The 27,046-nt window shown below is 42.9% G+C and overlaps 1 protein-coding gene across 1 annotated transcript in view; it reads right to left on the bottom strand.

The window, feature by feature from the left end:
* Nucleotides 1-27,046, bottom strand: part of MITF (melanocyte inducing transcription factor) — a 116,955-nt gene that overhangs the window by 12,377 nt on the left and 77,532 nt on the right. Inside the window, exons 5-7 of the mRNA XM_058812762.1 lie at nt 4,402-4,629; nt 3,211-3,294; nt 1,839-1,934 (exon numbers count right to left, since the gene is read on the bottom strand). Of these exons, the coding sequence (XP_058668745.1) occupies nt 1,839-1,934; nt 3,211-3,294; nt 4,402-4,629 (408 nt within the window). The remainder of the gene's footprint in view (nt 1-1,838; nt 1,935-3,210; nt 3,295-4,401; nt 4,630-27,046) is intronic.

Here is a 27,046-nt window from a genome sequence, read left to right as displayed (position 1 = left end):
TCGACCTAGCTCAGTCAGTAGGCATTAATTCCTTATTAATAAAATACTGCATGTTTTAAGAGCTAAGTCCTGTTCCAAAAGAAAAGTGTCTGGCTTGGTTTTTTTCCTGAAACCAATTGTTGAGAAACATGGTTCAATTTCCATCTTTTCAAGATTTATACTAGGATGATTCAGAGACTGAAATATGTTTCTTCCCTCCAGTTATTTCAACTTATCACTAATGAAGTCTTAATTTCACTGTTTCATATCCTTATTTTTCAGACTTCACCACACAGAGTGGGAAAATTCTGAAATTCCACCGTAATTGTGATCAGGCAGTCTCTACAAGGCTTCTTGCCATGCAGCAAGCACAGCAAAGCACAGGAGGGATGCAGACTACCCAAAAGATTGACTACAGGGGCTCCTTGCACCAAAAAGAGTGCAGAGTATCCTTCTATCCCTGCCTGGAAGCAAAGAACCACTCTGAGGTCCCTGTGAAATGAGAAAAGCATAAAGATATCCAAGCCCCTTCTGATTTAATGTGTCACAATCCAATGGAACTTCAGATAAAGGACTCAAGAAGAACTTCATCCCTCCATGGGGAAAAAAAAAAAAAAAAAAAAAAAAAAGATAAATTGAAAAACAGATTAACTTTTTGAAAGCTATCTTTTGTCAGCTTCTTGAGGTTTTTCTCACAGATTCCAGGACAGCTGCACTTTGCAAGCCACCTTAGATTAAAGGCAGATTTATTCTCCGCAGCAGGACCGTGCAGCTCTCTCCCTGTGCGCTCAAAGGGCACCATTCAGAAGGGGAGGCTGGTGGGACGCTGCCTGCGTCATCCACCCTGCTCTGAGAGGGCTCTGGGGATCTGTGGGAGCACAGCACCAGGTTAACATGACATCAGACAGCTACTGTCAGCAAATGCAAACCCATGCCACAAAATCAATGCTCTGCGGTAAGCTGTAAATTCTGGCAGCAGATGAAACAGAAGCAGACGCCAGCACTGGCAGACATCTACTCAGCCAGATCTAACAGCACTTCAGCCTAAGGCAAAAAATTCACTGGAGCTACCCTCCACAGAAGATCAAAATCAGATTATGCCAGAAGTATGATTATATTAATTCTCAAAGCAATGTGAACCAAACCAAAAGAGCCACTTGGAGGACACCTGTGCTTTCCCTCAGCGCTTTCTGCACCTCTGTGTTCTTGGCTTTTATCACAGGTTTCTCACATCCCCTGCCTCGTTCAGTTTTCAACCCTCTTTCTTCTTTCCCTTTTGTTTGTTTGGAAGATTGCTTTTTTAATTTTTTTTTTCCTCCTGCTAAATTCTGTAACATCTTTGCTGACATCTAGCTGGGGACTTCTCCCCAGCTCAAATCAGGCAGAGATAAAGCTGTGATGTTAGAGATAACAGAAAGTGTATCTGGACAGGGATGCTAACACACAGCAGACAATTTCTTACTTGAATATGACAACATTCAGGAGCCTGGGATGCCAGAAATTCCTTCTTTTCTGAAGCAAAGTATAAAGTCCATCACAATTTTCAATATCAGTGGGAATGAGCTACTCCTGGTAGCACAGTTTACCCCTCTGCTGCAATCCTTTTACCACTTAGAAATAAGAAAAGCAAAATTGTCGTTTGTATTCTCTCGACCTGACTCCAGCTTGTATTTTTAAATTTACATTTTTCATTGCAACTGTATTACCTTAAACTCTTCAAAGCAAATCTAATTACTCTCTGTAGAACAACACAATAACTACTTAATTGCAAGGAAGAAAAGTCCTGCTGCAGTTTTGCCTCCTCTCAAGGAAAACCAGTTAGGCTTAACAGGGAAACCAGAAGGAAAGGCCCATTGTACCGTGTTTGCCATTTGCAGGGCAGGGTCCACCAAGCCGAGGATTTCTTCATTGTAACTGGACTCCAAGCTAATGATGTCATCAATCACATCATCCATCTGTAGCACAAAGAGAAACAGGACAGTTGTCAGAATCACAGGGACACAGGAGGCCGACCAAGCACTTCAGAGGTGCCTGTGCAGCTGTGCCATCCCTCAGCTGTGACTCCTGCTGTCTTGTCCAGGCAGGACACCCAGCTCGTGGCAGGGCTGAGGATTCATGGTCCAGCCGCCTCCTCCCACCAGCAGCTCCCCTGCACCTCCTGCCCACGGACACACTGCTCCTCCTGGGCAGTGGAGGAGGAAACTGTGGAATAAATGACTCTAAGGACACCACTCCCTCTCCCCACTGCTGCTTCTCCTCCATAAAATGGGACAAAATCTGGGCACAGGCAGAAAACCAAGCCCTGGACATCTGCAGGGAAGGAGAGGGAGCAGAGATTTGCTGCTGGCCCCCAACAGCAGAATCCATTAGATTCACGTCCCTCACACACCCTCCCAGCTCGGAGCTGATTTTAGGTGGTACAAAACACCTTTTTCCAGTGGTTGTGCTGGAAGGTGCCTCCATAAGCTCCTGCACAGGCAGGAGGAAACAGCCCTTCACAGCACCCACACATGTGCTCCAAACTGTCCTGCAGGATTGACTATTTCAGAACTGGACTATTTCCTTTTTGCTCACTATAAAAACGGAGCTGAAATGACAGAGATCTACAAAATCAATGCATAATGGTGATGGTAAAAGTAGCAGTACATGGGATTTTTTTATCAGCTCCAGAAAGTGTGATCACAACAAATTACACTGACTGGAAGTGAGGGCAAGAAAGGAACTAACAGTTACAGCCCATACCCAAAGTCTTGTTACTGATTCTGGTAAGAAATAAAAGCCCTTTAGTTTTAAGAAAAAGAATGAAAATATAAAAGGGTGATTACTGAGGATGAATTACCACGGATGGATTAAAGCCTTCTCATATCATTTTTTAAAGCACAAGTGTGATCTGCATAGAAATGTGGACTTAGAGACTATCAGGGCAAAACCACATCCATGCAGTCTTGGAAAACGCAGTTAGAAAAGATTTCCTGATGCAAGACCTTAAATGGTTGATGTGTTCTTCTGTTATGGCATTACTGTGCTAGAACAGCATGAGCCTTTTTCAGGTATCTTCATCTGCTTTTGACACCAACGCTAATAAACAACATTGCTGTATTGTACCATAAATATATCTTATATTCAACTTCTTAGAGACACTGTGGGGCAAGTTTATTTTTCAACATAACATGAAAGAAACATGCTCATTAGAAAGGGGACCTGTGCTCCACCTCCTGTGTCATCCAGTACCTGCATGCATGATGCTCGTGAGTGTGTATTCAGAGCCGGGCACTCACTCTCAACCCTGCTTTGCTCTTCAAATTTATAAAATCCCTGCAGATATAAAAAGAAAAAAAAAAAAAAAAAAGAAGAAAAAGCAAAGCATGGATCTGAGTTCATGGCACAGTCTCAGTCCCAAAAAGAGCACGAATGAAATAGTGTCATGCACACATGTCCCCGATGACACAGCAAAGTGAAGCTGTAAATATGCTCAAGAAAAAAGTGTCTGGGTACAGCTGGGACAATAGGATGGAAATATCTCATTTTCATTTCTTTCAAAACTATGGAGCACAAGTATTACCCTTGCATGTGCAAAGTATGTTCTGTAATAACTGTTTCTCCAAGCTGTGTAACATTTTGCTCATGGAAGGCATCTGTACTAAAAATCTGGCACAAAGCTTGAAGAGGGAATGAGGGGACAAGAGGAACTCTACAATTGCCTCCTATTTTTCATGTTACAAAAATTCTGACATGATTCTTATATTTGTTAATATCTTCCCAACTATTTTCCTTTGGAGCCTGAGCACACAGGTAACATCTAACTCAGTTTTTGCCAATAGTTGCCAATGGTTGCAAAGGACTTCTAGACATAGGCTGAAGTCTTATATTTGCAGCACTGGAACAGCAATCAGTGACATTTTAGGGCATATTAGCTGGGATAATCTGGCCTTCCAGCTATGCAGGAGACTCGCTCAAATTTTACCATAAAAATACCTAAAATATCGCAAAATAGCTTTGTGTTTTTCCAGTTATTTTTGCTATGCTCTTTGCACTTTCTAGACGAACAAGCCATAAATAACATTATTCCAGAAAGCTACAGCTTACAAAGCTGCTTTGTATTCTCCAAAGGTCAATTATTCTCTGTGCGCATCAATGCAATGGGGTGGGGAACAAGAAAAGTAGTTTTAATAAGTATAAACTAGCTAAAACGGTTCAAATGAGAGGAAGCTGGAGGGATACAGACTTTTTGCCAAAATATCTATTACTCAGGCAGACACAGAGGTAGCAGTCACAATTTCATGACAAACATTTACATTTTCACGACGAACAGACAAAGATAAACAGAATATCGTAACAGTGAGCAAGTATGGTTTTAAAACAACTTGATTAAAGCAGATGACAGCTCTGTGTTAACAGAAACACAAACAGGAGAGCTCTTACCTCCTTCTCACAGTTGGAGTTGAGGGTGAGCATAGCCATGGGGCTGTTGGGTGCGCTGCTCCCTGTCCCAGGTGGCATGACATGATCCCCAGGCTGGTTTGGACATGGCAAGCTCAGGGCTTGGTTGGCATGTTTATTTGCTAGAGTGGTAGAGAGGTACTGCTTTACCTGCTGCCGCTGGGCCTGCTGAATGTGGTACTTGGTTGGATTCTCAAGGTGAGTCTGCACCTGTACGACACAATTTGAAAAGGATAAAAGGGTTTTAATGTTTTACAACATCACTGCAGGTGCTATGGATCTCAGCTATAGATTTGTGACATAAGGACAAACGTCTACATCTCCAAGGAAGTAGTGCTTCATGAACTCGCATTTGGTGGCAAGAAATCACTTTATGATTTGGCCTTTCAACAGCTGACTTACTATCAGTACACCAAAAAGTTCCAGCTATTTTTCTACAACATGAGATTTCTCACTTAAGACCAACACTCGGGTTTTCAGTTGATACAGACACTCCAGAACAGTCAGTTCCGAGTTCAGACCTTCAGCTATGTGACATTTAGCTTTCAGTAAAATATGGAGAAATGACTTGTACTGCAGGACTCATTTTACTTGTTAGTAGCTAACAATTAAAATCAAGAAGTATGGATTGCTATCCTTAATCCAGTATCAAATAACAGATATATAAAAGGTCTGTTATTGGTTTTGAATGCTTGGGTTTTTTTAAAATCAATACCTTGGTTAAAATAAAAGAAGAAACAAAGACACCTTTTTCTGCCTACAGATTATTTATACCTCAGAGATACAGCCTAAATCATATACAAATAAGACAGCCTGTTTATAAACACATCATGCAAATAAGATGCAAGAAAAGAAGTGTTTCATTTCAGATCAATCACTGTCGTCAGCAACAGCTATTTCTGTATTTAAGATAAGCTTCTCAGCACTTAGGAATTTTTTACATACAAAATATGAAAATCCTCATACTGAACAACTGTTGCACACTAAATAAGCAAGAGAAGAAAGGCCATTTTGTTTTCTTATTAAAATTTTCCACCACATCCTGGAAACTCTTTGTCGCCTTTCATTGATCATTTAAGTTATTATCAGAAGCTAGAAATCCATCCAAAATATGGCAAAACATTGAGAACTTATCTTGCTTTAAAATAATTCTATTAAAGTGACTTTTGCTGTTACAAGTGACCCCCACTTATTGGAATGAAAGGAATTAAATAAAGCACCCAAGACACCAGAGGAAAAGGGTTTCCTGTACACTGTACACCTTCTTAGCAACAGGTTTTAAAATAAGTCTCCAATAACAACTCACCTGATAATGGTTATACTCAAGCATTTCCAGCATGCTACCTAGAGGTTGCAAGAGAAGCGACTGCAATATCCTCTGTCTATGCTACTCCACTTTGAGGGATCCACATATGGAAGCACAACAAACCCCAGAAGAGCAGAAGAAACTTGATGGCCACTGCTCAGACTTTTAGTAACCTACGCTAATTAGCCATGCAAGTGGACAAACAAACAGTTCACACAAGGCCTCCTCTTGGAAGTTATGCAAGTTTAAGTTAAGCTCTAAGTATTGGTATTTTTTTTCCCCTGGCTTTGATGTCATGCTTTTTCATAAACATAAAAGGACCTTTTCAAGTGATGGGCTATCAAAGTCAGATTGACAGTTCGCTCAAGGCTAATTCGCTATTCAGCTTTCGTTCCAGTCCTACTAACACACAATGGTAGTTTTCTTTAGCAGTAATGTTAAAAGTTTTTAAGTACAGAGTAAGAAATAACTGAATAAATGCCCTATGAGCCTAACGCATATTCCCTGGCAGTGGGTGCCCTGGATAAACCACAGGGCTCTGCAGTCCTGTCCTCAGCTTCCCAGCACAACCCAGGACGTGCAGCAGAACGTGAAGCACCTGAAAAAGCTCTACCCCATCCTCAGCTTCCCTGGTGCTTCAAAGTCATTAATTCTGTCTCAATCTAGAGTTGCAAGAAGTTTTCCCATTCAGGAATGGCTGACAAAGGGCTAATGCATGTTCCAACTGCACTTATCTGCACTTGGGCACAGTCCCTACACCTTCCAGAACCTACTTTTTCTTTCTATCCAGCTCCTCAAGAAGTCTGTACTCAACCACATAAAAACTGCCCTAATGGCATTATTTTCTGTAGTCTGAGCTCACAGGGAAGCACATTAAGATAGCATTTCTACAACATTTAATTTGCTTTGTTGCACTTGTATCAACAGACAACACTGTGCTGTGATAAGTGCAGCGCTTTCTCTGTCAGTCCCAAACTGCATTACCAATTTTCCTATCATCAATGCTAAGAGTTACACTATCCAGGTAAGTCTATTTTTCACTAAATTTTCCTCTTCCAAGTAGATGAAGTTGCCAGTAAACAAGTGTTTTTTGTAACACTTATCTCTGAATATGTTATTTTAAAACTAAACTGCCTGACAGAATCTGCACATTCCTTTTCCTCTGCAGGCATCAGGTATCTCTGCTGCTCTCCATCCGAGGATGGAACAGTCTCTCCTCTGTGCACCCATCACTTGTCCATCCTTCACACTCCCAGGAGAGACCCAAAATCTACACCTCAATCCTGTATCATCAAATACTACATTATTTATAATATATACCAACACATTTAACTGAATCCACTACATATCAAGTTTTGAGACACACACTGCCTAACTGGCAGGATTTTTGTTGGTGAAACACAAACTTATTTCACAAGAACATACTCTCCCTGTGATTTTGTTGTGCTATTCTACATTAAAATATTTTATTTTGTTTCTCAATTAATAATTAATGTTTTAATCGTCTGCGCTGCTCTCGGCATGCCAGGGAAGGTAAATTCTGAGATCACATGTCACAAGCTCACACAAGTCTAGTAACAAACCAAAGAACACAGAGAACTGCATTTTCTGCCATTAAGTTGCTCCAAAATGACACGAAGAAGACTTTTGATTCTCTGTTTTGTCACTGGCTGCTCTCTTGAGTTTCCTTAGGAGTTCCATCATGGAAATCTGGTGGGGACTACCCTAATGGACTCCATGCTGTTTGCTGAGAATTTGTCTTTGGCCTAGAGCATCCTATTCTGCAGATTCTACATCAAAGACAACCTAAATGTGCCTTCTTGGGCAAACTCCCCAAATGCCCCAGAGTCACTCTTTAGATAAGCCATAAAGCACTCTTCCTTTTTGACAAAATATCCCATGAGCAAAGAGCTGCAAAAAAACCCCAGAAACCCTACAATGAAATTCCACAACCCTGAACTTGAAACCATGAATAAAAGCTTTGAATTAAGATCTAATTTTGGTCCTCAGCCCCTTCTAGCATTTTGGGTGAAGAATAGTTCCTGTTGTTCGTCCAAATTCATGAGACACAAAGTGCAAGATGACAAATTATTGGTTTGGATACACTTCCTAAGAAATGTGACTGAATAAGGACATTAAAGGAAAAATAAACCCACTTGAAACCAAATCCTCTGGATCTCCAACCCTCTATCTCCAGCAATCTCAACCAAAGTGTTGCTGTAATGTTATTCAATTGAGCAGAACATTGGGTTTTGGGCATTTTGGTATCGACAAACAAAAAGTTCTGCAGAACTTCAGAAATGAGTTAAGACAAGATGGCAAGAAATATAAATTTATCACAGCATAGTAACACAAGAATTTGGCTACAAGAGTAAAACACTGCCTCAGAAGCAGAGCCCCAAATCTGGTTCAGGTCCAGAAGAGCCCTCAATGCCAGCTCAGCAGCATCTCCCCTTCTCCATGGGCTGGCCCCAGCATCAGGCACTGCTGCACTGAGTCTCTCTGTCAGCCACTCAAGCTCCATCTGCTCTGCCATGCTGGCACTGAGGAGGATCTCTGCTCTTCAGATGAAGCACAGAGAAAGGCGCTAGAAAGAAACCAACCTGACTGCACCCAGGTGTAACCCAGCTCAGGCCTACAAGGCTAGAAAAGGGTTGGATTGAGCCACCCTGATTACTCAGCACTCATCCCTCACACTTTGGAATGCCCTGGAGAACAACATTATCTGGAGCAGGGGAAAGGCTTTCCCATACCTTCACTCATCTTGAAATCTGACTGCTAATTCCAGTGCATACATCCAGTTCAAGTATCTGAGTAGCTGCCTATTTTCTTCCACATCATGGAAAGAACAGTAATAACCCATATAAACAGAGCAGGTTTCCCAGCCCTTGGGTCTGGTATCAATCAAGCAAACATTTAATCAACTATTTTCACTAGCTTTAAGCACACAAACCATATCAGTGGGAATTTTAGGTGTATATCAGATGAAATTCTTCAGAATCCACATTACATTACACATAAATGACAGAACCTCTGAGCAGACCCACACACTTCCTTCAGTTTCCAAAAGTAAAAATATTTCCTGTTAAGTGATCAAGGACTCAGGAATTTAAACACAAAGCAGAGCTGTGTGCTTAAGCACAAAGCACATGGCTCAAGAAGTTCCTCTGCATGAAGCCAACACAAACAACAGAAACAATACTGCTGATACTTGCTCCTTCTGTCGAGTCTTGCTGGGAATCACTCAGACTTAAATTTACTAATGACTTGCTAATGATGGCAAGAACTTGGAACAGCGCTGCAGTAACCAAATTCCTTCTGGAGAGGCACCCAGGAGAGCTCACTCCTGGGCAGGCACAGGCCAGGGCAGCCTAATGGCTTGGCAAATGTGTTTTGCACAGTGTCATCCAGAAATTAAATGGCTAACAATAAAAACTAACGGGACTTACACCAGGATAAAAATATTTAATGAACTGTGGCATTACTACCACTTGTCCTCTAGGAAAGCTTCAAGGTCACAGAATCATAGAAATATTTAGGATGGAAAAGACCTCTAAGACCATCAAGTTCAGCCATAGCTGGGAGTCAATTAATTACTGTAGGCTCAAGCTTTGAGTGTCTGGTACATCTGGATGAAGGTAACCAGGCTCAGGGAGTTGTTCTGGGTTACTTACACACTCCTGAATTTGTCCTTGCACAGGTTTGATTTCTCTGCAATGGGTAAATTCTGGAAGCAAGCACAAACCCAGCAGGTCTTGTGCTGAGAGTACTTCTTGAAGGTGGAACACCAAGAATTGCTTTTCCCATTGCAGTTACTGCTTCAAATCACATCATCTTACTCGACTCATCTCCAAGCACTGCTGCTTTCAAAGCAAAGCTGAAGATGCCCAAAATCCTCTGTTGGGGCAACACAAGTGAGCAAAGGCCATGACAATGCCAGCAGCTCCAGGCTGCCCCACTGTTCTGGCCCCCACGAGCTGGGAAGGAGCATATTCCTGTTCCAAAACCACACAGAAGATTTTTCTCACCAAAAACATCTCTGAAGCTTCCTGTGACAGCAGAGCTGAAGCACTCAATGCTTTATTTAAGCAGGGACATACCAGAGATGTCCAGAGGACAGTGAACCAAGGGGGAGGAAGACTCTTCTCCCCACCCCACTCCCCCCACCTTTTTTTTTTTTCTTTTTTTTAATTAAAAAGACCATTTGTTTCAGGCAAATTGCCTTAGGACTTAGAGTTTACAATTACAAGTAAAATACTTTTGGGTCAGTTTTCTCAGTTCAATAGAACTTTTTGTTGCCTAGACAGCTAAATGTCATGGGATTTTTAAGAAAGGTTAAAATTCTCTGTCATTTAACAATTAATGGTACCCAAAGATACAAAACCACATCCACTGATGTGTTCTGCAAGGGCTCCAGGCTTCAGCTGTGTCCACTGCACAACCATGCCTGTTAACCATGCTAGTCCTGGGCTTCAAAGCTGATTCAACCCATCATTTCCAAGTATAAAGACCCAACAACAGCAGGAACAAGCTATTTTCTAGGACTTTGAAAAAAATAGGGAGCTGTATCAATAAGTGTCTGTTCTTTGTTGCTAGGGAATAAAATTAGGAGAATGATATCTGAGAAAGATAATCAATTAGTGCCACTTAGAGTAAGAGTGATTTATTCTCCTTAAGTTTTCCAGTAGAGGTTCAAGATTCTGTTGATCTGTAAAATCATATTCACCATAGGTTGGTCACTAAGTCTGAGAATCTTAATGACCATAAAACCCCCTCAATTAAGTTCATTAATTATTGATCATGGGTTTCACTGCAATGCCAGGAAGTACCCTCCTACCATGAAACTTGGAGCAATCCAAACAACCAGACAATGGTTTAACTCATCCTCAAAGACATCTCCTCACATGCTGCATTCAAACATTAAAAAACAACATCACATTTCCCCCCCTACAGACGTCAGCGGCCTGAAGAAGCTTCACATGAGAAGTTCAGTCCTCTTGCTTTCTGAGACCTCCCAGTCCTCCAAGATGGAACAGCCACCTCATTTACAACGTCATCAAAATTAAGTTCATTGGGTTGTGATTCCCCATAAGGCCAACTGTGAGTTTAGTAACAGATAAACCTTTTCAGTGACTTCCCCAGCTGCCATTCTCACCTTAATGCCAAATTTTCTCCAGTACATTTGCTCCCCTTTCTCTTAGCCTATTACCCAGGAAAATGGCCAGAACAACACTGACCAGAAAGCCCAAGAGCCCAAGAAAAAGATGAAAAGTAACTTGTACTGACTGGGGAATGACAACCATGGTGAGCTGACTCCATCATTTCACCTTAGGACACAGCAAACACAAGGAAACTCCATCAGTCAGCAAACAAAACTCTCTGGTTACCTAATTCACCCCAAATCCCTCTGAACTTGAAAACCAAAGCAGATAGGAGAAAGTTATTTAAGATCTGCCATCATGATTACAGTCTAAGTAAGCGAATCCAACACTCATCTTCAAGCACAGAGTTATGAAAAAGAAAAGGCACATTGTACAGAATTATCATCATTTACACAACCAGGGGTTGTTTAGTCCATCACCAAAAATTCCTCTGCGTAATGTGACTTTTCATCCAAGGGAAAGCCACGAAGCAAACAAGAATAAAGTTTTTGTAGATTAGTATTTAAAAACTGTGCTTTAGCTATAGAAGCACATGACAATGGTATCTAAGGAAATTAGATGTACTCATGGAGATAGGAACTGATGTAATTTGCAAGTTAGTGGCCTGCTGGCTGCCATTCTACAAGTGTGGCTTTCAATCAGAATTAGGTCCTTTGAAGTCTTGCTACTTTTCTGTTAGGAAACCAACATTTCAGCTGTTTACTTCCCAACACACATACCATAAATTTTTATTTTATACAGTTTCTGAGAATATACCAAAAAACACTGCAACATTTTAGGACAGACAAGCAACTGACTCCATAAAATGTCAGGCACAAATATTTTGCCATGATTTTACCTACCCCAGGTGCTTCAGAGGGTAAATATTTTGACTTCACAGGCAACAACAGCAGCCACACAGCGACACCTGACACACAAGTTTGAGTTATGGTACCACCACGGTGAAAAGCTTAATTCAAGCACCACATATTGAGGTCCACTTCTGCCACCCTTCCCTCTCAGAAGGAAGCTGAGAGCACTTGCATCAGCACTAGAGGGGTTTGAGATTACTCACAGTAGGACACCGATGACTCCTCCTCACAGGAATTGTCAAAGATAGACATAAAGTCGCTTCCAAAATCTCTTGCAAGACTTGGCATGGAGATGTGAATTCAAGAGAGAGCATAGTCACAGGACTACAGACATTTCAGCTGCCTGGAAGCCCAAAACCACTTCAGGCAGATGGTCTGCAGCCACCTATTCTGCCAGCTTCCCCTTGCAAAGCCTTCCACAGCCCGAGCATAATCCCCCACCCCTGCTACAACCCAAGCAGCACCAGCACAAGAATTACCAGAGCCCTCTAGCACAGATCACTACTGGCTTAAAAGAGTCACATCAGAGGGGTAAAACAATTTGTCCAACCTTATCCTCCTTGAGGGGCTGCCAAGCACGGTGCTGGCCAGGCCAGCTCGGAGCAGCAGTCACGTCCTGGCAGCCTGGGCAGGTCAGTGACATTTCCCAGGGGTGACTGACCCTGGCACTGCTCCAGCCCACAGCAACCCCTGACAGACCTGAGGGACAGAGCATGGGAGCTCCCAGGTCTGTTGAGATTTTAGCTGACTAGAGATTGGAAAAGTATAAGGCTGTAGTTAATTTTAAGTCTTGCATTTGCAAGATAGCGTGTTTTTAAGTTTAACTGTAGTATGATAATAAATAGTGGAAGAAGCATGAGAAAAGAGAGGTGTAACTTCTGAAGAATGAAGAAGAGCTAGTGTTGTGGTGTGGCTAATAGATGGTGTAAATTACAGAATATTCATGAGCTTATTACTTGTTGTATAAGTGCCTGATGCTCTCTTCAATAAACAGAACTTGTTGATAACTCATTTTGAGCCCCAAGTTTTCCCTGCACCTGACAAATGGCTCATCCCCAACAAATAACTCTTTCTGCAACACAGGTCTCCAGTGCCTGTAAAACAGCTGCAAAAATGGGTGTTTTAATGACTTCACTGCATTTCCCATGGCAGGGAAGAGGTGCAGAACACTCATCCTCTACCCAGAGCAGAGTGCTGCTTAAATCACATCAACCTTCACATGTGCACAGGGTTTGGAGATTCTGGGTGTATTTCTGGAGCCACAAACCTGAGCAAGCATGCACTCTGCTATGAAAAAGGAGGAACATGAGTTTCCCCTCAGCTCCTGAGAAGCCCTGAGTATGCAGCTTTCACAAGAGAGAACTGACATCTTTCTCCACACCTGTTTTTGCTCAGGTTGTTCATCCATCACTCTTGTCAAATGTGAAGAACACAAATGGGACTGGGTAAAGATAAAGGCATCTTTCGTACAAAATGAATAATGGTGAAAATTGAAAGAAGTTTGATAAAAGATGTTGGGTAAAAAGTAACCAGAGCTAAGCTTAAAACAGCAGGAGAGACAGCACATGATGACTTTTAAATGAAACTCCTTATTATCAACTTCCTAGAGATGTAGAGTTATCCATGTGCAGAATGGCACAGGTTATTTGCTTGTCCAGACGTAAGAAATAAAATTCAAGTAGCTTCAAAATTTTAATGCAGTAAATCTACTTTGCCCCTGTATGATCTTCTCTTAATGTGCCATGAAATGCTGATTTTCACAGGTGAAAATTAACTTAAAATTGGCTACTTTGCCCAAACCATGAATAAAAAGTGTAAGAGTTGGGAAAATCACCCAACCTGTTGCTTTCAGAAATCTCAGAACCTGATACCCTTAAACCTGGTCTCATTTGTCCCTATAAGGTTTGTGAAGGGTTGCTCAAATCTATAGCGCATGGACACACACCTGTGCCAAGATAACTTCCAGTATTAAGGAGAGTAATTGTTGGCATTTTGGGGCAAAGCAAGAAGAGAGTTTGATTTACAAGTCTTTCACATCCACAGCATTAGCCTGTGAGAATGAATTGGTGTTCAGAATATTGCCTGTGGGCTACTGAAGTATTTATTTACAAAACTTCAACATTCAGCACTGAAACACAAGAGACGTAAAGATGGCACCAGATCAAAATCTATCAAACACCCAAATGCCACACAGAGAAACAGTTGTATCTTTCTCTTTTTTAAATAAAAGCCATTTGTAAACTCAAATGCAACTCTTGGGTTATCACAGAAAAGAATCTCTTTTTGTGGGCACACTCTATATCAGCAGGACGTCACAGAACATCTGGAGTTGAAGGGACCTTTAAAGGTCATCAAGCCCAACCTCCACATCTTGTTGCTTACTTGTCCAAAGACATCTACACTTCTGACCTACTTGTCTGGAAAAGATCAAGTGAAAGACTGCTCCATTCAGTGCTCACATAATTCCCAGGACACGTTGGGCTGCTCTCAAGGTCGCTTACACAGCACACACCAAGAGCATGCCGCCAATCATGACCCCAATGTGAAAACACAAACACACCAAAACCCAAACAGTGCTTGCTGGAACAGCTTTCAACATCAACTGGAAAGTCTTCCTACCAAAACTCTCAAAGAAGCATCCCAAAATATGAGTGAAAACAATTCTGAAAGGACCATTTATTTTAACAAAGCAATTGGCAACACACTGGCTACAAGCACAAAGGCCACTGGTCCTGGAGCATACCTGTTGGGAGGGGATCTGCTTTACAGCAAACACACCAGAAGCCGCCAGAAGAAGCAAGAGAATGAAGATGGTGTTAATCCAAACCAGTTCTACACTGGTAACATGCCCTGAGCTTCCACATGTTACAGCTAATAAAGAAATAGAAGGACTTAGCTGGGCTCTATACCACTTTGCCTACAGCTGAGGATGTCTCATGTCAGCCCCAATATGGAAGGCTTGAACAATCAGAAGAATAAAGCACTCCAGATACATCCATTTTATTCACACCACTAATATGACCATTAGACACAGCCTAAAATAATAATAAATCGCTGACTTCACTTACATGAAGGAAATGCAAGCTGGCTTACCACTGAACTCCTTGATTTTTATCCTTCTGCTCAACGAGCTGTGCTGTTATTTATTACTGTATTAAAACCTACTGAGTTATAATAAAAGAGTTTCAGTCCCTCAGAGTGCTTGATCATCATGTTTGCTAAGGTAAAATAATCCAAGTCACCTTCATGCAAACTCAACTGGCTCTGATCTGAAGTATTCTGCTAAATACCAGAACAGAGATTTTTTTGAGGACTTTGGCAAGGCACAAAGGTGGGTCACCCCTTGTGTGGAGTAGCATGACTCCTCTCTGGAGGAGAATTAACCCAGGGGGCCAAATTGATGCCACAGAGAGCATTCAAACTGAAAGCCACACTGTCAGGATTACTTTTCAATGATGGTGGCTCTTCCTTGGGATTGGAGTGCTTAAGTCCAACACTTCCATTAAGCAACATCACATCTTTTCTTTCCTGACATGTCACTCACAAAGTAGATGCCAGAGCAGACACCAGAGCAGCCACAAGAGATTAAAAGTAACAAGAGTAAGAAATTAAGCAAGCTTATTTCACTCTTCATTTTAAACCCAGAAACCACAATGGAATTTAGTGGTTTAGTTATCTCTTAGCTAAAGGCATGTCACCATAATGATTCTGTAACAGAAGGACATATTTAGGACAAATAAGCATTAGGCTGCATGACCTCACCTCTGCACCCCATAATCTTATTCCCACAACAGTCAGACAGTAGCTATCAGCTATCAAAAACCAAGAGTAACATGGGCTCATTTATTAAACAAGGATGCCAACAATTCAGCCCTTTAAGATCTCAAGCTTTACATGCATGGAGCCATGACATCATAAGTTATTTTATACCTACAAAAACAAGATACATCCCCTGGCTGATTTTTTAACCTTCCCCACACCTGCCCCTCCACATCTTCCCTGAGATGAGCTGTTGAAAATCCTCCTCCTCATGGTATTTCACATATGGCAGGCAAGTAATTATTTACCCTGTGAAATGAGAAGCTGCTGTCCATACAAATGACCCTCAATCAGGCCAAAGGATGGGGCACAGGCAGGATTTCACTGAAGGAGTGAAATCTTGGACAAAACCCCAGTCAGCTGTCAGGAGCCCTGTTTATATTGCAGTTGTAATAAAGAACTGCACTCAGGTTCATTACTTCAACAGATGTTGCACAAGTATGTTGCTTATCACAAAAATATGAGGACTGAAAAACAGGTTATATAAAGAGATAGTCTGAAATTCTGCCATGGTGTTTTTCCAACATATGCACAAACCTGTCAGAGCAGCATTTGCAGCATGTGAGCAAATATAAAACCTCCTGCTTGCAAGGGATTGCAAGCTCTTGTTTCTCTCCTGTGTGAAATCCTGTCAAGGTAAGTGTTAGGGCTCTTTCTACAGGACTGGAAACACATTTTATTACATGACACCAGAAAAATTCCATCTTGCCAAACATCTTACAGAAAACTCTTTTTAATGATTTCATCTGAACTTCAAAAAGCACAAGCCATCGACTCACCAGGGGAGGCACATTCACAAAACACAAAGAGGAGTGTGTGTTATCATTCCAGTTCTCCAAAGGTTAGCTGCAAATATGAAGCACCAAGAAATTCAGAAGCAATAGTTTGTCAGAAGATGAAAATGTCTTTTGAGAGAGAAATTCAGGGCCTGCAGGGCTTGGTCTCAGAAGAATCCTATTTTAAACCGCACTTGACCCGCACAAACCTAACCCTTGAAGTGCTACTGCAAGAACAGCTTGATGTTCACAAGGGGAAACTGGCAAAGTACCTTTCACTAAAGTTGTATTTATGCAAAGAACTGTGCATCTCCTCTTACACTAAAAAATACAAACATGACATGTACTTCACAACATCCCTCAGATCATTGACTGACAACACACATGAGGTTGTAGCTGCCCAAAGAACTGTATGGGTCATAACACAATTCAAGGCAACCAGATGCTAGGGATGCAATTAGAGACTAGATGGAGATTAACTAGATCTTAACTCAGACTTCCCCACCTCCCTTGTCCTTTTTTAAACCTCAAGAATAAACCCATTTTACCATAACGCTACAGGATGGAACAATTGTTTTGATGGTTCTTAATTTGCTTTAAAAATACAATTAAGCTCCCACTGAAGAGTTTATTTTAAATGAAGTTTCAACAGATGAAAAATGAAAATTCAGGATATTTTAACATCTGCTAGAGCCAAGAAGATGCCACTATATCCACCATAGCCAACAATGTGGTCTGAGATGTGGGACCCACAGGTGAATGGCTCAGAACAGTATGATGTGTTTCAAGCCACTGGTGTCAGACCAGCTCCAGCCTGCTCTCAGACTGAACTCCCCAGAGTGGCTGCATAACATGAGGTCTCCTGATTTAATTTCCTCTGACAAGAATCTAATTAATACTCATCAACAGCACTGGCAAAAATAAGCTAACATGTAATACTTGGGGGCAGCTGGGAATTGACTTCAGAACCGTGTTTCTGCTCCACACTGAAGGCAGAGTCAGCCCCAGAAGGTGCCAGGGCTGATGTCCAACTGTTTGTTCCTGCCCTGCCACAGCAGCTCCCTGTGACACAGGTACAGATGTCTGCAGGACCACACCAACAACCCAGGTAAACAAAACCACTAAACTGATTTTTAACAAGTCACCTTTCTATGGCAGGAGGATCGGCCTAGATGATGTTTAAGGTTCCTTCCAACCCAAATCATTCCAGGATTCTATGCCTGAGTAACAGTCAAAGCTGCTTTTGATTTTTTTCTGAGTTGACTATGTACAGCTGGCAGGAATAGCTACCTGGACATGTTTTATGGAATTGCAGCTACCAGAGAGGAAAACACAAAGTTGAACTGGGTTCCTCTAACAGTTATCTGCCATTGTTCCCTGGCTCCAGTAGCAATCAGCACATTCCTCACCCTGCATCCAAGGAGGAGCATCCAAACTGTGCTGAGATCATGCAGAGCCACTGAGACCCAACTCAGCCCTTGCAGCCTTTAACCAAGGCAGACAAATGTAATTAACACATTTCCTTGGGGAAGGTGCAAGTTCAGAGAGAAGAATAATCCTGCAGAAGCCCTGGCTGGAAGCTTTCTCCTCATGTCTTAGATCAAGCAGTGCAGGGAAAGGCAGAAAGCAATTTGGAACAGTGACCCATGGAGGAAGTGGCACTTTGCACAGAGCCACCACTAATGGCATAAGCAGCACTCCAGAGCAGAAGGAATCACTCCTTCCCTCAAAAAGCCAGTGTACAAAAAGGATAAACTCTTTTGAAAAGCCAAAGTAGCATGATTAAATAGTATTTTTCCTTTTACACAGCAAACAATACAGGGCTGAAGCCTTAAGGAATATATGAACTTTGATGTGAATGGAGCCCATTAAGTGCCCTGCAATGAATGGTGCCTGTGGTCCAGAATTCATTTCCTTTTGGAAAGCAAAGAGCACGGAAGGCTTACGATTGCCACGCACAAGAGCTGATTCATTCAAGGTCATTTTATTCCCTCCCTAAACTGTTTCACAAGTATTTCAGCAAAGTATGGTTTTGGTGGCAGTCAGGAAGCAAAACTGTGTATAACAAACAATGCTTTCAGACAGCTCAATGGACAAGTCTTCAATCAGTAACTTTTGATAATATAGATGATTGCCATGATTTTTTAAACAGAAGTTTCACTCCTCAGAATTTTCTGTTTAACAAGCCAAAAATGAACTTTAAAGCACTGTTATAATTAATTTTAAAGCAGCTTCTGAAATGTTAACATTGCTCAACAGAACAGCCCTGATTCACATGAGGCTGTAGCAGAACTAACAGCAGGTCTTCCCCCCACCCAGTAAAAACAAGCTGTCTCCCCAAAAGCAGGTTTATCACTTAGGTGCTATCAGGACAGAGATGCTGGTTAAGGGCAAAGGCACTCTGGATCACTGATATTGGTAAACTGGAAAAAGTTTACCAACTGGAAAAAGCTGCCCAAATTGACAAAAAAAAATAAAAAAAAAAGAAAGAAGAAAAAGAAGTCCACACACCTGTAGAAAAAAAACACAAGCAGGCAAGTCCAGCCTGAGGAAGTCAGAAGTAGTCTTAAAATTTAGTGTGTTGCCTGCAGGTCTTGGCATGAGCTTCATGAAGACCTGAGAGAGGCAGACAGGCTGTTTGCTACACCTCAGCCTTCAAATGTCTTCAAGGAAGGGACTAATTTCCAAGAAGAACACTGCTATTTTCCTCTGACAGAACAGAGAGATTTAATTCACAGCCAGCCATTATGTCTACTAACAAAATTTAGTTTTGGTTTCAACCAGGAACTTCTGGGTGAGTTTTAGGAAGGCATCCTGAAATACAAGCTTTGATTTGCCTTGCTTAACTTGCAAGCTTCCTCTGAGATGAAAGGAGTGGTTTGGACTGTAGGTCAGGATAACTCCCGGTGCCCCAAGCTCATTCTGGATCCATGGCACAGGCACGGCCTGTGATGCTCCCTGGTGAGCAGATCTGCCCCTCTCTGCACCCAGGAGGAGAGCGAGGATGGACACACAGACAGACACAAGGAGCACACTGTTCCCAGACAGAAAAACCAGCTCTTTGAAACTTTGGTTTCTTCAGACACGCAAGACACGCTCCTGCTGATGTCAGAGTGTCCATGGGGGACAGGACACGGATTCCAGCCAGGTCAGTGACAAAAACATCCCCAGAAGCCAGGGATGCACACAGGAGGGGTGCCCAAAAACACCTGATGCCTTCTGTGCTCTGCAAGCCACCTTTATTTAGGAACACACTAATATTTGTTACTGTTTCCACAAAGGCATCAAATTCTGCTCCAAATGATTTTTCTTTCACTAGCTGACATTTTCTACAAAATCCAGAATTTATGTCACAAAGCAGGAAGCGGGTAGAATTTAACACAGAACAGTTGTGTCTTACATAGCTTTGAGGATTGGGAATGTTCAATAGAAAACATTGTTTTTTAACCTTTTCTAATGTTCTAGTCTTACCTGCTGAAAAAGTTTATTTCTTCTGCTAGACACCAGGAGCAGTTTTATTTAAAAACAGGCAGCTTGCCTTAGTTTTTTAATGCAATAACTATCACATACAGCTTTTTACCTGGTTAATGGATTAAAGGCACCTCTGGGAAAATAAAATACAACAACACAACCAAACAACACGATTAATATAATGTGTCAAAACAGGCTTACAGCTGAGTATTAGCCCTGACTGGTGAAGAGAATAGTTCAAAATGATGAATTCCCTGGCAGCTGAGAGCTTTCCCAAGGAATACACAGTCCTGGAAACCGTAATGCCATCTGCTGAGAAATTATGGAAGTGCAGCACTATGAATTACTGTTAAATTACTGTAATGCTGATGTGGAAGTGCCTGCTGCTGGGGACCAACTCAAAAATAATCTGTTTGCATTATATAACTTACACAAGAATTTTCAAACATCTGACTGGAACTTCAACTACTGATATTCAGTAAGTCTAGGACTCAAAGTCACAGAGGTCCATAATAAATATTGTTCCAGTATGTTCTAATAGGATGATGTGTAAAACCCAAACTATTAATTTGGCATGCACACTCTAACTTTACAAAAACTGGTATTAGAATTTTGTTTGTTGGGGTCATTTTGGTTAAAAGATACTTGATTTTCTGTTCTACATCATTACACGCTGGAAAAAACAAACCTAGTTTAAAATCAATTTAACTATTAGAGTTTATTAACGGGTCTCAAAATAATAAATAAGCAGGTAACTGGCATCCAGTGGCAGAACATCCAGTGACAACCTGCAGGGTTGAGCTGTTATCCCAACACCCCAGAGGCCTCCCTGCAACTGTTTGCAGCAGCAAGTTATTTTTATCATTGGTGACAAAAGAATCACTGGCAGAGTTGTATTTCCACAGAGGCCATCACATTTAATATCTTCTTTTATTTATTAATCTGCCAAGTATACAAAAGCAGACACGTAGTTTTGCTGGGTCACAAAAGCATCGATGGAACACAAGATTCCAAGAATAAGCACTACCCCAGGGGATGGAAAAGAGATGGATGGAAGATGAGCAGGAGGATGTTCTTTCTTATTTGCACTGAAACACTGCATCCAATTCTGCTCCAAGTGATACTGAGAGGTTCCATGCTCAGAAATTCTTACAGAGGATTCCATCAGCAGGCCAGCACTGCCAGCTTCTCCTGAAACAAGTTTCAGAGGTGTTGCAACCTAAGTCTGACATGAATTATTAAAGGAAGGTTTACAGTAAGCTCATTCTTTCATTCAGGCAGACTGACCCAACCAGGTCTCCTGGCCAGCAAGTGTTGCTGTAACAAACTCCAAGTGGACACTGAGAAACTCTCCCAGACACTGCAAAGGCAGCAGTGCTGATCCAGCGCTGGCCTGAGCCTCTCACTTAACTTCCAAGTAATGCTATTCCCATCTTTAAAGAAAAAGAGAGACTGGTACAAACTAGATGAGTTCTGTCCTCTGCTCAGGGAAAACTGCCATTACAAGCAATAAAGAGATGGGTTAATGAAATGGATCATTTTGCTCAAAGAACAAGACACTTAGCTGGCACTCACTTCTGAGAGATAAAGGGTTAAAACAGTTGCCCATTTCCTCAACTGGACAACTACTACTATTGTAAAGTCCTTATTCAGCTGAATTCCATCAGGCCATGCTTTCTTAACACCATCTGACATGTACCTTTTCAAGATCTTGGATTTGTTCCCCTCTTCTCTGCCTCTCAGCAGCAGACACCAGGAATAAATACACCCAAAAAGCCAAATCGTAATCCAAACAAAGTAATATTTAATTATCAAGCTGGGGAGACTGATGACCAGACAGAGCAATTTCTTTTTTTATAAAAAACAAAACAAAACACACTTGCCAGGTCCTTTGCAGACAACACAATACTGGGTTTTGTTTCAAGTTCATAACTTGGCTCTTAAAGTAGTTGATAATGAACCAGCAGGCATTATTTTAAATCAACCAGTTTTATTAAATGAGCCAGAAAGGAAAGAGGCAGGGCTAATTACCAACATTCCTTGATGAATTACCTAGCGGTGTGTGGTAAATCTCCAGGCGTCTTTGTCTTTATCCCCAAATTTATCCCTTACTTATTTCTCAAGAGGTCAAAGGACATGGGGCTAATTAAGGAACCAATCCAATGACAGACAGAATCATTCAAGGTAAGGCTGGTTTTCACTCTTTCAAGCTTTTGCATCTCTGCCTGGTACTTCTTAATCTAATTTAAAAAAAAAAAAAATTACTGCTGGGGAAAGGGAGGAAAAGTACTAATCTTGTCACGGTCAGGCAGGTTGAAATTGCCATGCAGTGCTGGGCAAAATGCTACATATTTGTAATTTAGCCAATAAGAAATTCCTTAAGCCTCTCTTGAATGGCAGGAATGCCTCCAGCTTGTCACTTTGAATTCATTCACTACACAGGTTCAGCATCTCAGAGAATAATGCTGCCAAACCAGCTGAAGAACTGAAATATTTGTGAGTATACCTAATACCCAACGATTACTTTAAGCAGATCTGAGTTTTCACATTTAAAATTTAAGGCCTATCAAAGGTGTCAGCAGAGGCCCCCCTGGATCTCCCCCTAGCTCCCACATTTGCCAGCACTGTGTGTGGCTCTGGGCATTATTTTCTGCTAAATTAAGCCATGGCTTCAGCAAACACAACTGCAGTGACCAGCACTCACCCCCTCCTCTTACAGCCTTGGCTCCAGGAGTAAGGTGGTTATTAAATTCATGTTGCCTGACAAAGGACTTGGTACCAGCTGCTAAAACCTGGGGGCTGTGGAGCCTCATCAATGCTCTTAATACCCACAGCTATGGGCACCTACAAATCTTAATCTGCACAAGATTAACTCATCTTCCGCAGGTCCAAAACAGCCAGTGACACATGGTGAACCATCATTTTCCCAAGGTCTGGTAACTCAGCCAGCAGATAATATGTCTAGACCATTAAAAAAAAAAAAAAGAGTGCTTTGAAGCTGTAACAGACCGAACTTAGCAAGCTCTTCTTAATTTTGTGGATGTTCCCCTGCCAGTGGGAAGACAGCAAATCCTCAAGACCACCAACTAGGATATAAACCAGCAAGAATTTCCAAGGAGCAATCAGAGCTTGGACTTCCAACTGTCCGCATCATTTTGTCTGAGTATATCCTGATTTCCTCCATGGCAAATAAGTTATTTCAAACTTCCAGGCAACTACTGTGAACTTGCAAGGCAAGAGCTCTGTGATGAGGAGCAGTTTCTCACCTATTTTCCCCACTCTGCTCACATCACTTTCCCAAGAAATCTTCTCAACCCCAGCAGCAGCACAGTTTGTCCCCCAACTTTGGGAGCTGCATTTTTGTGCCACAACTGAAGAAACAAGATGGAAAATCAGACACCCTTATCAGCAACAACCATTTCCCTCAAGAGCCAAGTGCACACATGTTGCATGCATAGGAAAAGGGCATTTGGGACGAAGGGTGAGAGCAGTGTTTTGCACTAGCAATCAACCATCAGATACTTGTACACAGAAGTATGTTGCCCCCTTGAATTCCATGCATTTTTAATGTCTAATACCCTGGGTGTTAAGCAAGAGTTTACATTTTACCTCTATTTCTGATGCAGACCTCGAGCACTAGTGCTTGTTTTAAAACTGCTTTCAACCCACTGAGTAAGCAAAAGATTTTAGACCAGAGAGATACTTTTACTTACATGAAAGCTGAAGAGGCAAGGCAGACTTTAGTGGTTCTGTAGCTAAATGCAAGTTCTTCTTTGCTGATGACTTAGAGTATGTCACCAAGTGTAAGTAACCTTAGTTTAAATGCTTTATCTGCAGCTCACCAAGACTTAGTCTGGCAAATCACTTGTCTAAGTTCTTGATTAGAAATACACACCAGGCTTACCTAACACACCAGTACACACCACTATCTACCATTGTCAGGTGAGATTAAATTAACTTTTAATCAGATAAGCATGTCCACAAACAGACATTTGCTGGGGCAGGCATTGCCACATATCTATCTTGCCATCCCATTGTTCTGTTCTTCAGAACTGTGAGATAAGTCCTGCACACAATGAAGTCTTATGGTAATTATTACACCAAGAACACAAGTGCCAGCTGCTGAGCCTTCCCTGCCAGGCACAGCTTCCACAGGTCAATCTATGGAATAAGCACCTTAAAAAAAAACAGGAGGAGGTACTTTTTTTAATATATGCCCAACAGTCATTAACATCAAATGGAAGAAATGCTTGGCATTTCAAAAATGAAGAAATACAGTGTTTCTGATGCAGGGATTATCGTGGTGGCACATTTAAAGTCTGAGTGAGTGATGACATGAGGGTGAAGGAGAGAGGCAAGGCTGGCTGCCTGCACTCCTGTGCACTCAGAAAAAGTGGGAACACAAAAAGATGAGCACAAACTGCAGCAATGGGATGGCCCTGAGCAGAAGACAACCACACTCACTCTGGTATCAGCAGTGATCAGCCCACAGTACTGCCATGAGGTGGGCAAAGATGTTGGAATAACAAAGCAAGAGAGGGAATCCAGTACACAGGATTGGGCTCTAGGCTTTGCTCAGGACAAGAAAGAAAGGCCATGATGAAATTCTGGCACCAAAAGAGCAATTAATATCTACCGTGAGGACACAAACCCAGGCAGTTTAGCAGGGGGAATCCAAAGTGAGGGCTTCAGTGGCAGATAAATTTTTTTAATATTTCACATATTATAAGCATTGTTGTATGGAGATAGACTATTAAAATGCCTTAAGGAGAAACATTAAAACTGAGTTTGTGGCCTATGCTTCCATACATATGTTTTAGATACATATATATATAAAATATACATGTGTATATTTTGGGGTGAACTGCCCTATTAGCAAGGGCTGGCAGTATATGCACAAGTAGAGATTTTTGCCCAGAAAGCAGAGACCTCAACATGTAGATCCCCAAAGCAGGACCCTGGAGCAAGGGAACTGTTTCCTTATTCTCCAAAAACAAGCTAAAAGGGGATGAAACGGACCTGCTGGTGAGGAGACCTGCTTTTACCTTATCACCTGCAAAGCATTTATGCAGCTCTCCAAAGATATCTGTACCACTGCAGGTTCCCACTGCAGCCCTGGAGGCTGATCTTGGCAGTGGTATCAACCATCTCCCATCTGTGCCAAAGAAGTTATATTCTACAAACCCCAAAGGCAGATAAAGAAGGAGAGAGAGGTGTAAGAAGTCCAGCAGATTTCTGTCATGCTATGTACTTGGTGTGACAACACTCAGGAGGAAGGGGATGTGCAGCAGCCTCATCCCTGGGAGTATTTGCATCCAGCAGCAGGGACAGGAACCCAGAGCACATCCCCAGTTTAGGTTCCATCAGCCTGTGACCTGGTGCATCACATCAGAACCATGACAGCAAGTGTCACATCCACGCACCGAGGAACGCCAACAAGCACCATGGAGGGCCAGAGGGAAGAAATGTTCACCCTTCACTTTCCACCTTCCATCTGCTTAGTGAGACATGCAGAGGGCTGGGTGTCAGCTGCCCACCAGAAATGTTTTCAATCCTGCAAGAACTGGTAATATTTTCAGTGGAACTGATTTGCAATTCTGTGGGCCGGTGCTGGCCGTGAGCCACCTGTGCTGCCTCCTGAGGATGCTCCTGCTCCATGGAGGGGACACACACACCAGCCTGTGCTGCCTCCTGAGGATGCTCCTGCCTCCATGGAGCACACACACCAACCTGTGCTGCCTCCTGAGGATGCTCCTGCCCCCATGGAGCACACACACCAACCTGTGCTGCCTCCTGAGGATGCTCCTGCCCCCATGGAGGGGACACACACACCAGCCTGTGCTGCCTCCTGAGGATGCTCCTGCTCCATGGAGCACACACACCAGCCTGTGCTGCCTCCTGAGGATGCTCCTGCCCCCATGGAGCACACACACCAGCCTGTGCTGCCTCCTGAGGATGCTCCTGCCTCCATGGAGGGGACACACACACCAGCCTGTGCTGCCTCCTGAGGATGCTCCTGCTCCATGGAGGGGACACATACACCAACCTGTGCTGCCTCCTGAGGATGCTCCTGCCTCCATGGAGCACACACACCAGCCTGTGCTGCCTCCTGAGGATGCTCCTGCTCCATGGAGCACACACACCAGCCTGTGCTGCCTCCTGAGGATGCTCCTGCCCCCATGGAGCACACACACCAGCCTGTGCTGCCTCCTGAGGATGCTCCTGCTCCATGGAGGGGACACATACACCAACCTGTGCTGCCTCCTGAGGATGCTCCTGCCTCCATGGAGCACACACACCAGCCTGTGCTGCCTCCTGAGGATGCTCCTGCTCCATGGAGCACACACACCAGCCTGTGCTGCCTCCTGAGGATGCTCCTGCCCCCATGGAGCACACACACCAGCCTGTGCTGCCTCCTGAGGATGCTCCTGCTCCATGGAGGGGACACATACACCAACCTGTGCTGCCTCCTGAGGATGCTCCTGCTCCATGGAGGGGACACACACACCAGCCTGTGCTGCCTCCTGAGGATGCTCCTGCTCCATGGAGGGGACACATACACCAGCCTGTGCTGCCTCCTGAGGATGCTCCTGCTCCATGGAGGGGACACACACACCAGCCTGTGCTGCCTCCTGAGGATGCTCCTGCTCCATGGAGCACACACACCAGCCTGTGCTGCCTCCTGAGGATGCTCCTGCTCCATGGAGCACACACACCAGCCTGTGCTGCCTCCTGAGGATGCTCCTGCCCCCATGGAGCACACACACCAACCTGTGCTGCCTCCTGAGGATGCTCCTGCCCCCATGGAGGGGACACACACACCAGCCTGTGCTGCCTCCTGAGGATGCTCCTGTGCTGCTGCCCCCATGGAGCACACACAGAGCCTGTTCTGCCTCCTGAGGATGCTCCTGTGCTCCTCTCCAATGGAGCACACACACACCAGCCACAGATTCTGCAGTGCCACACTGGCTTTTGGACAGGTAGGTTCAAAGGATTTAGGGGATTGTGTCATACTTCTATACAGTAAGCTTGATCCAAAAATCAGGCAAAGCTACACAAGTCACATAGCACAGCAACAGTTCCGTTTTAAAATGAACTTTTTGCAAAGATGCTAATCCTTTTAAATATAAATAAATAAAAACATAAGGAATGGGTCCTTATGGGACCCATGCGTCCTTATGGGATCCCATCCTTAAAGGGATTTACTAGGGCTTGAAACTACAATAAATAATTTTTTATGTT

This window comes from Ammospiza caudacuta, chromosome 12 (genome assembly GCF_027887145.1).
Source record: "Ammospiza caudacuta isolate bAmmCau1 chromosome 12, bAmmCau1.pri, whole genome shotgun sequence".
Taxonomy (NCBI): Eukaryota; Metazoa; Chordata; class Aves; order Passeriformes; family Passerellidae; genus Ammospiza; species Ammospiza caudacuta.
The sequence above is the reverse complement of the archived record's forward strand: the minus strand, read 5'-3'. Positions and strand labels throughout refer to the sequence as shown.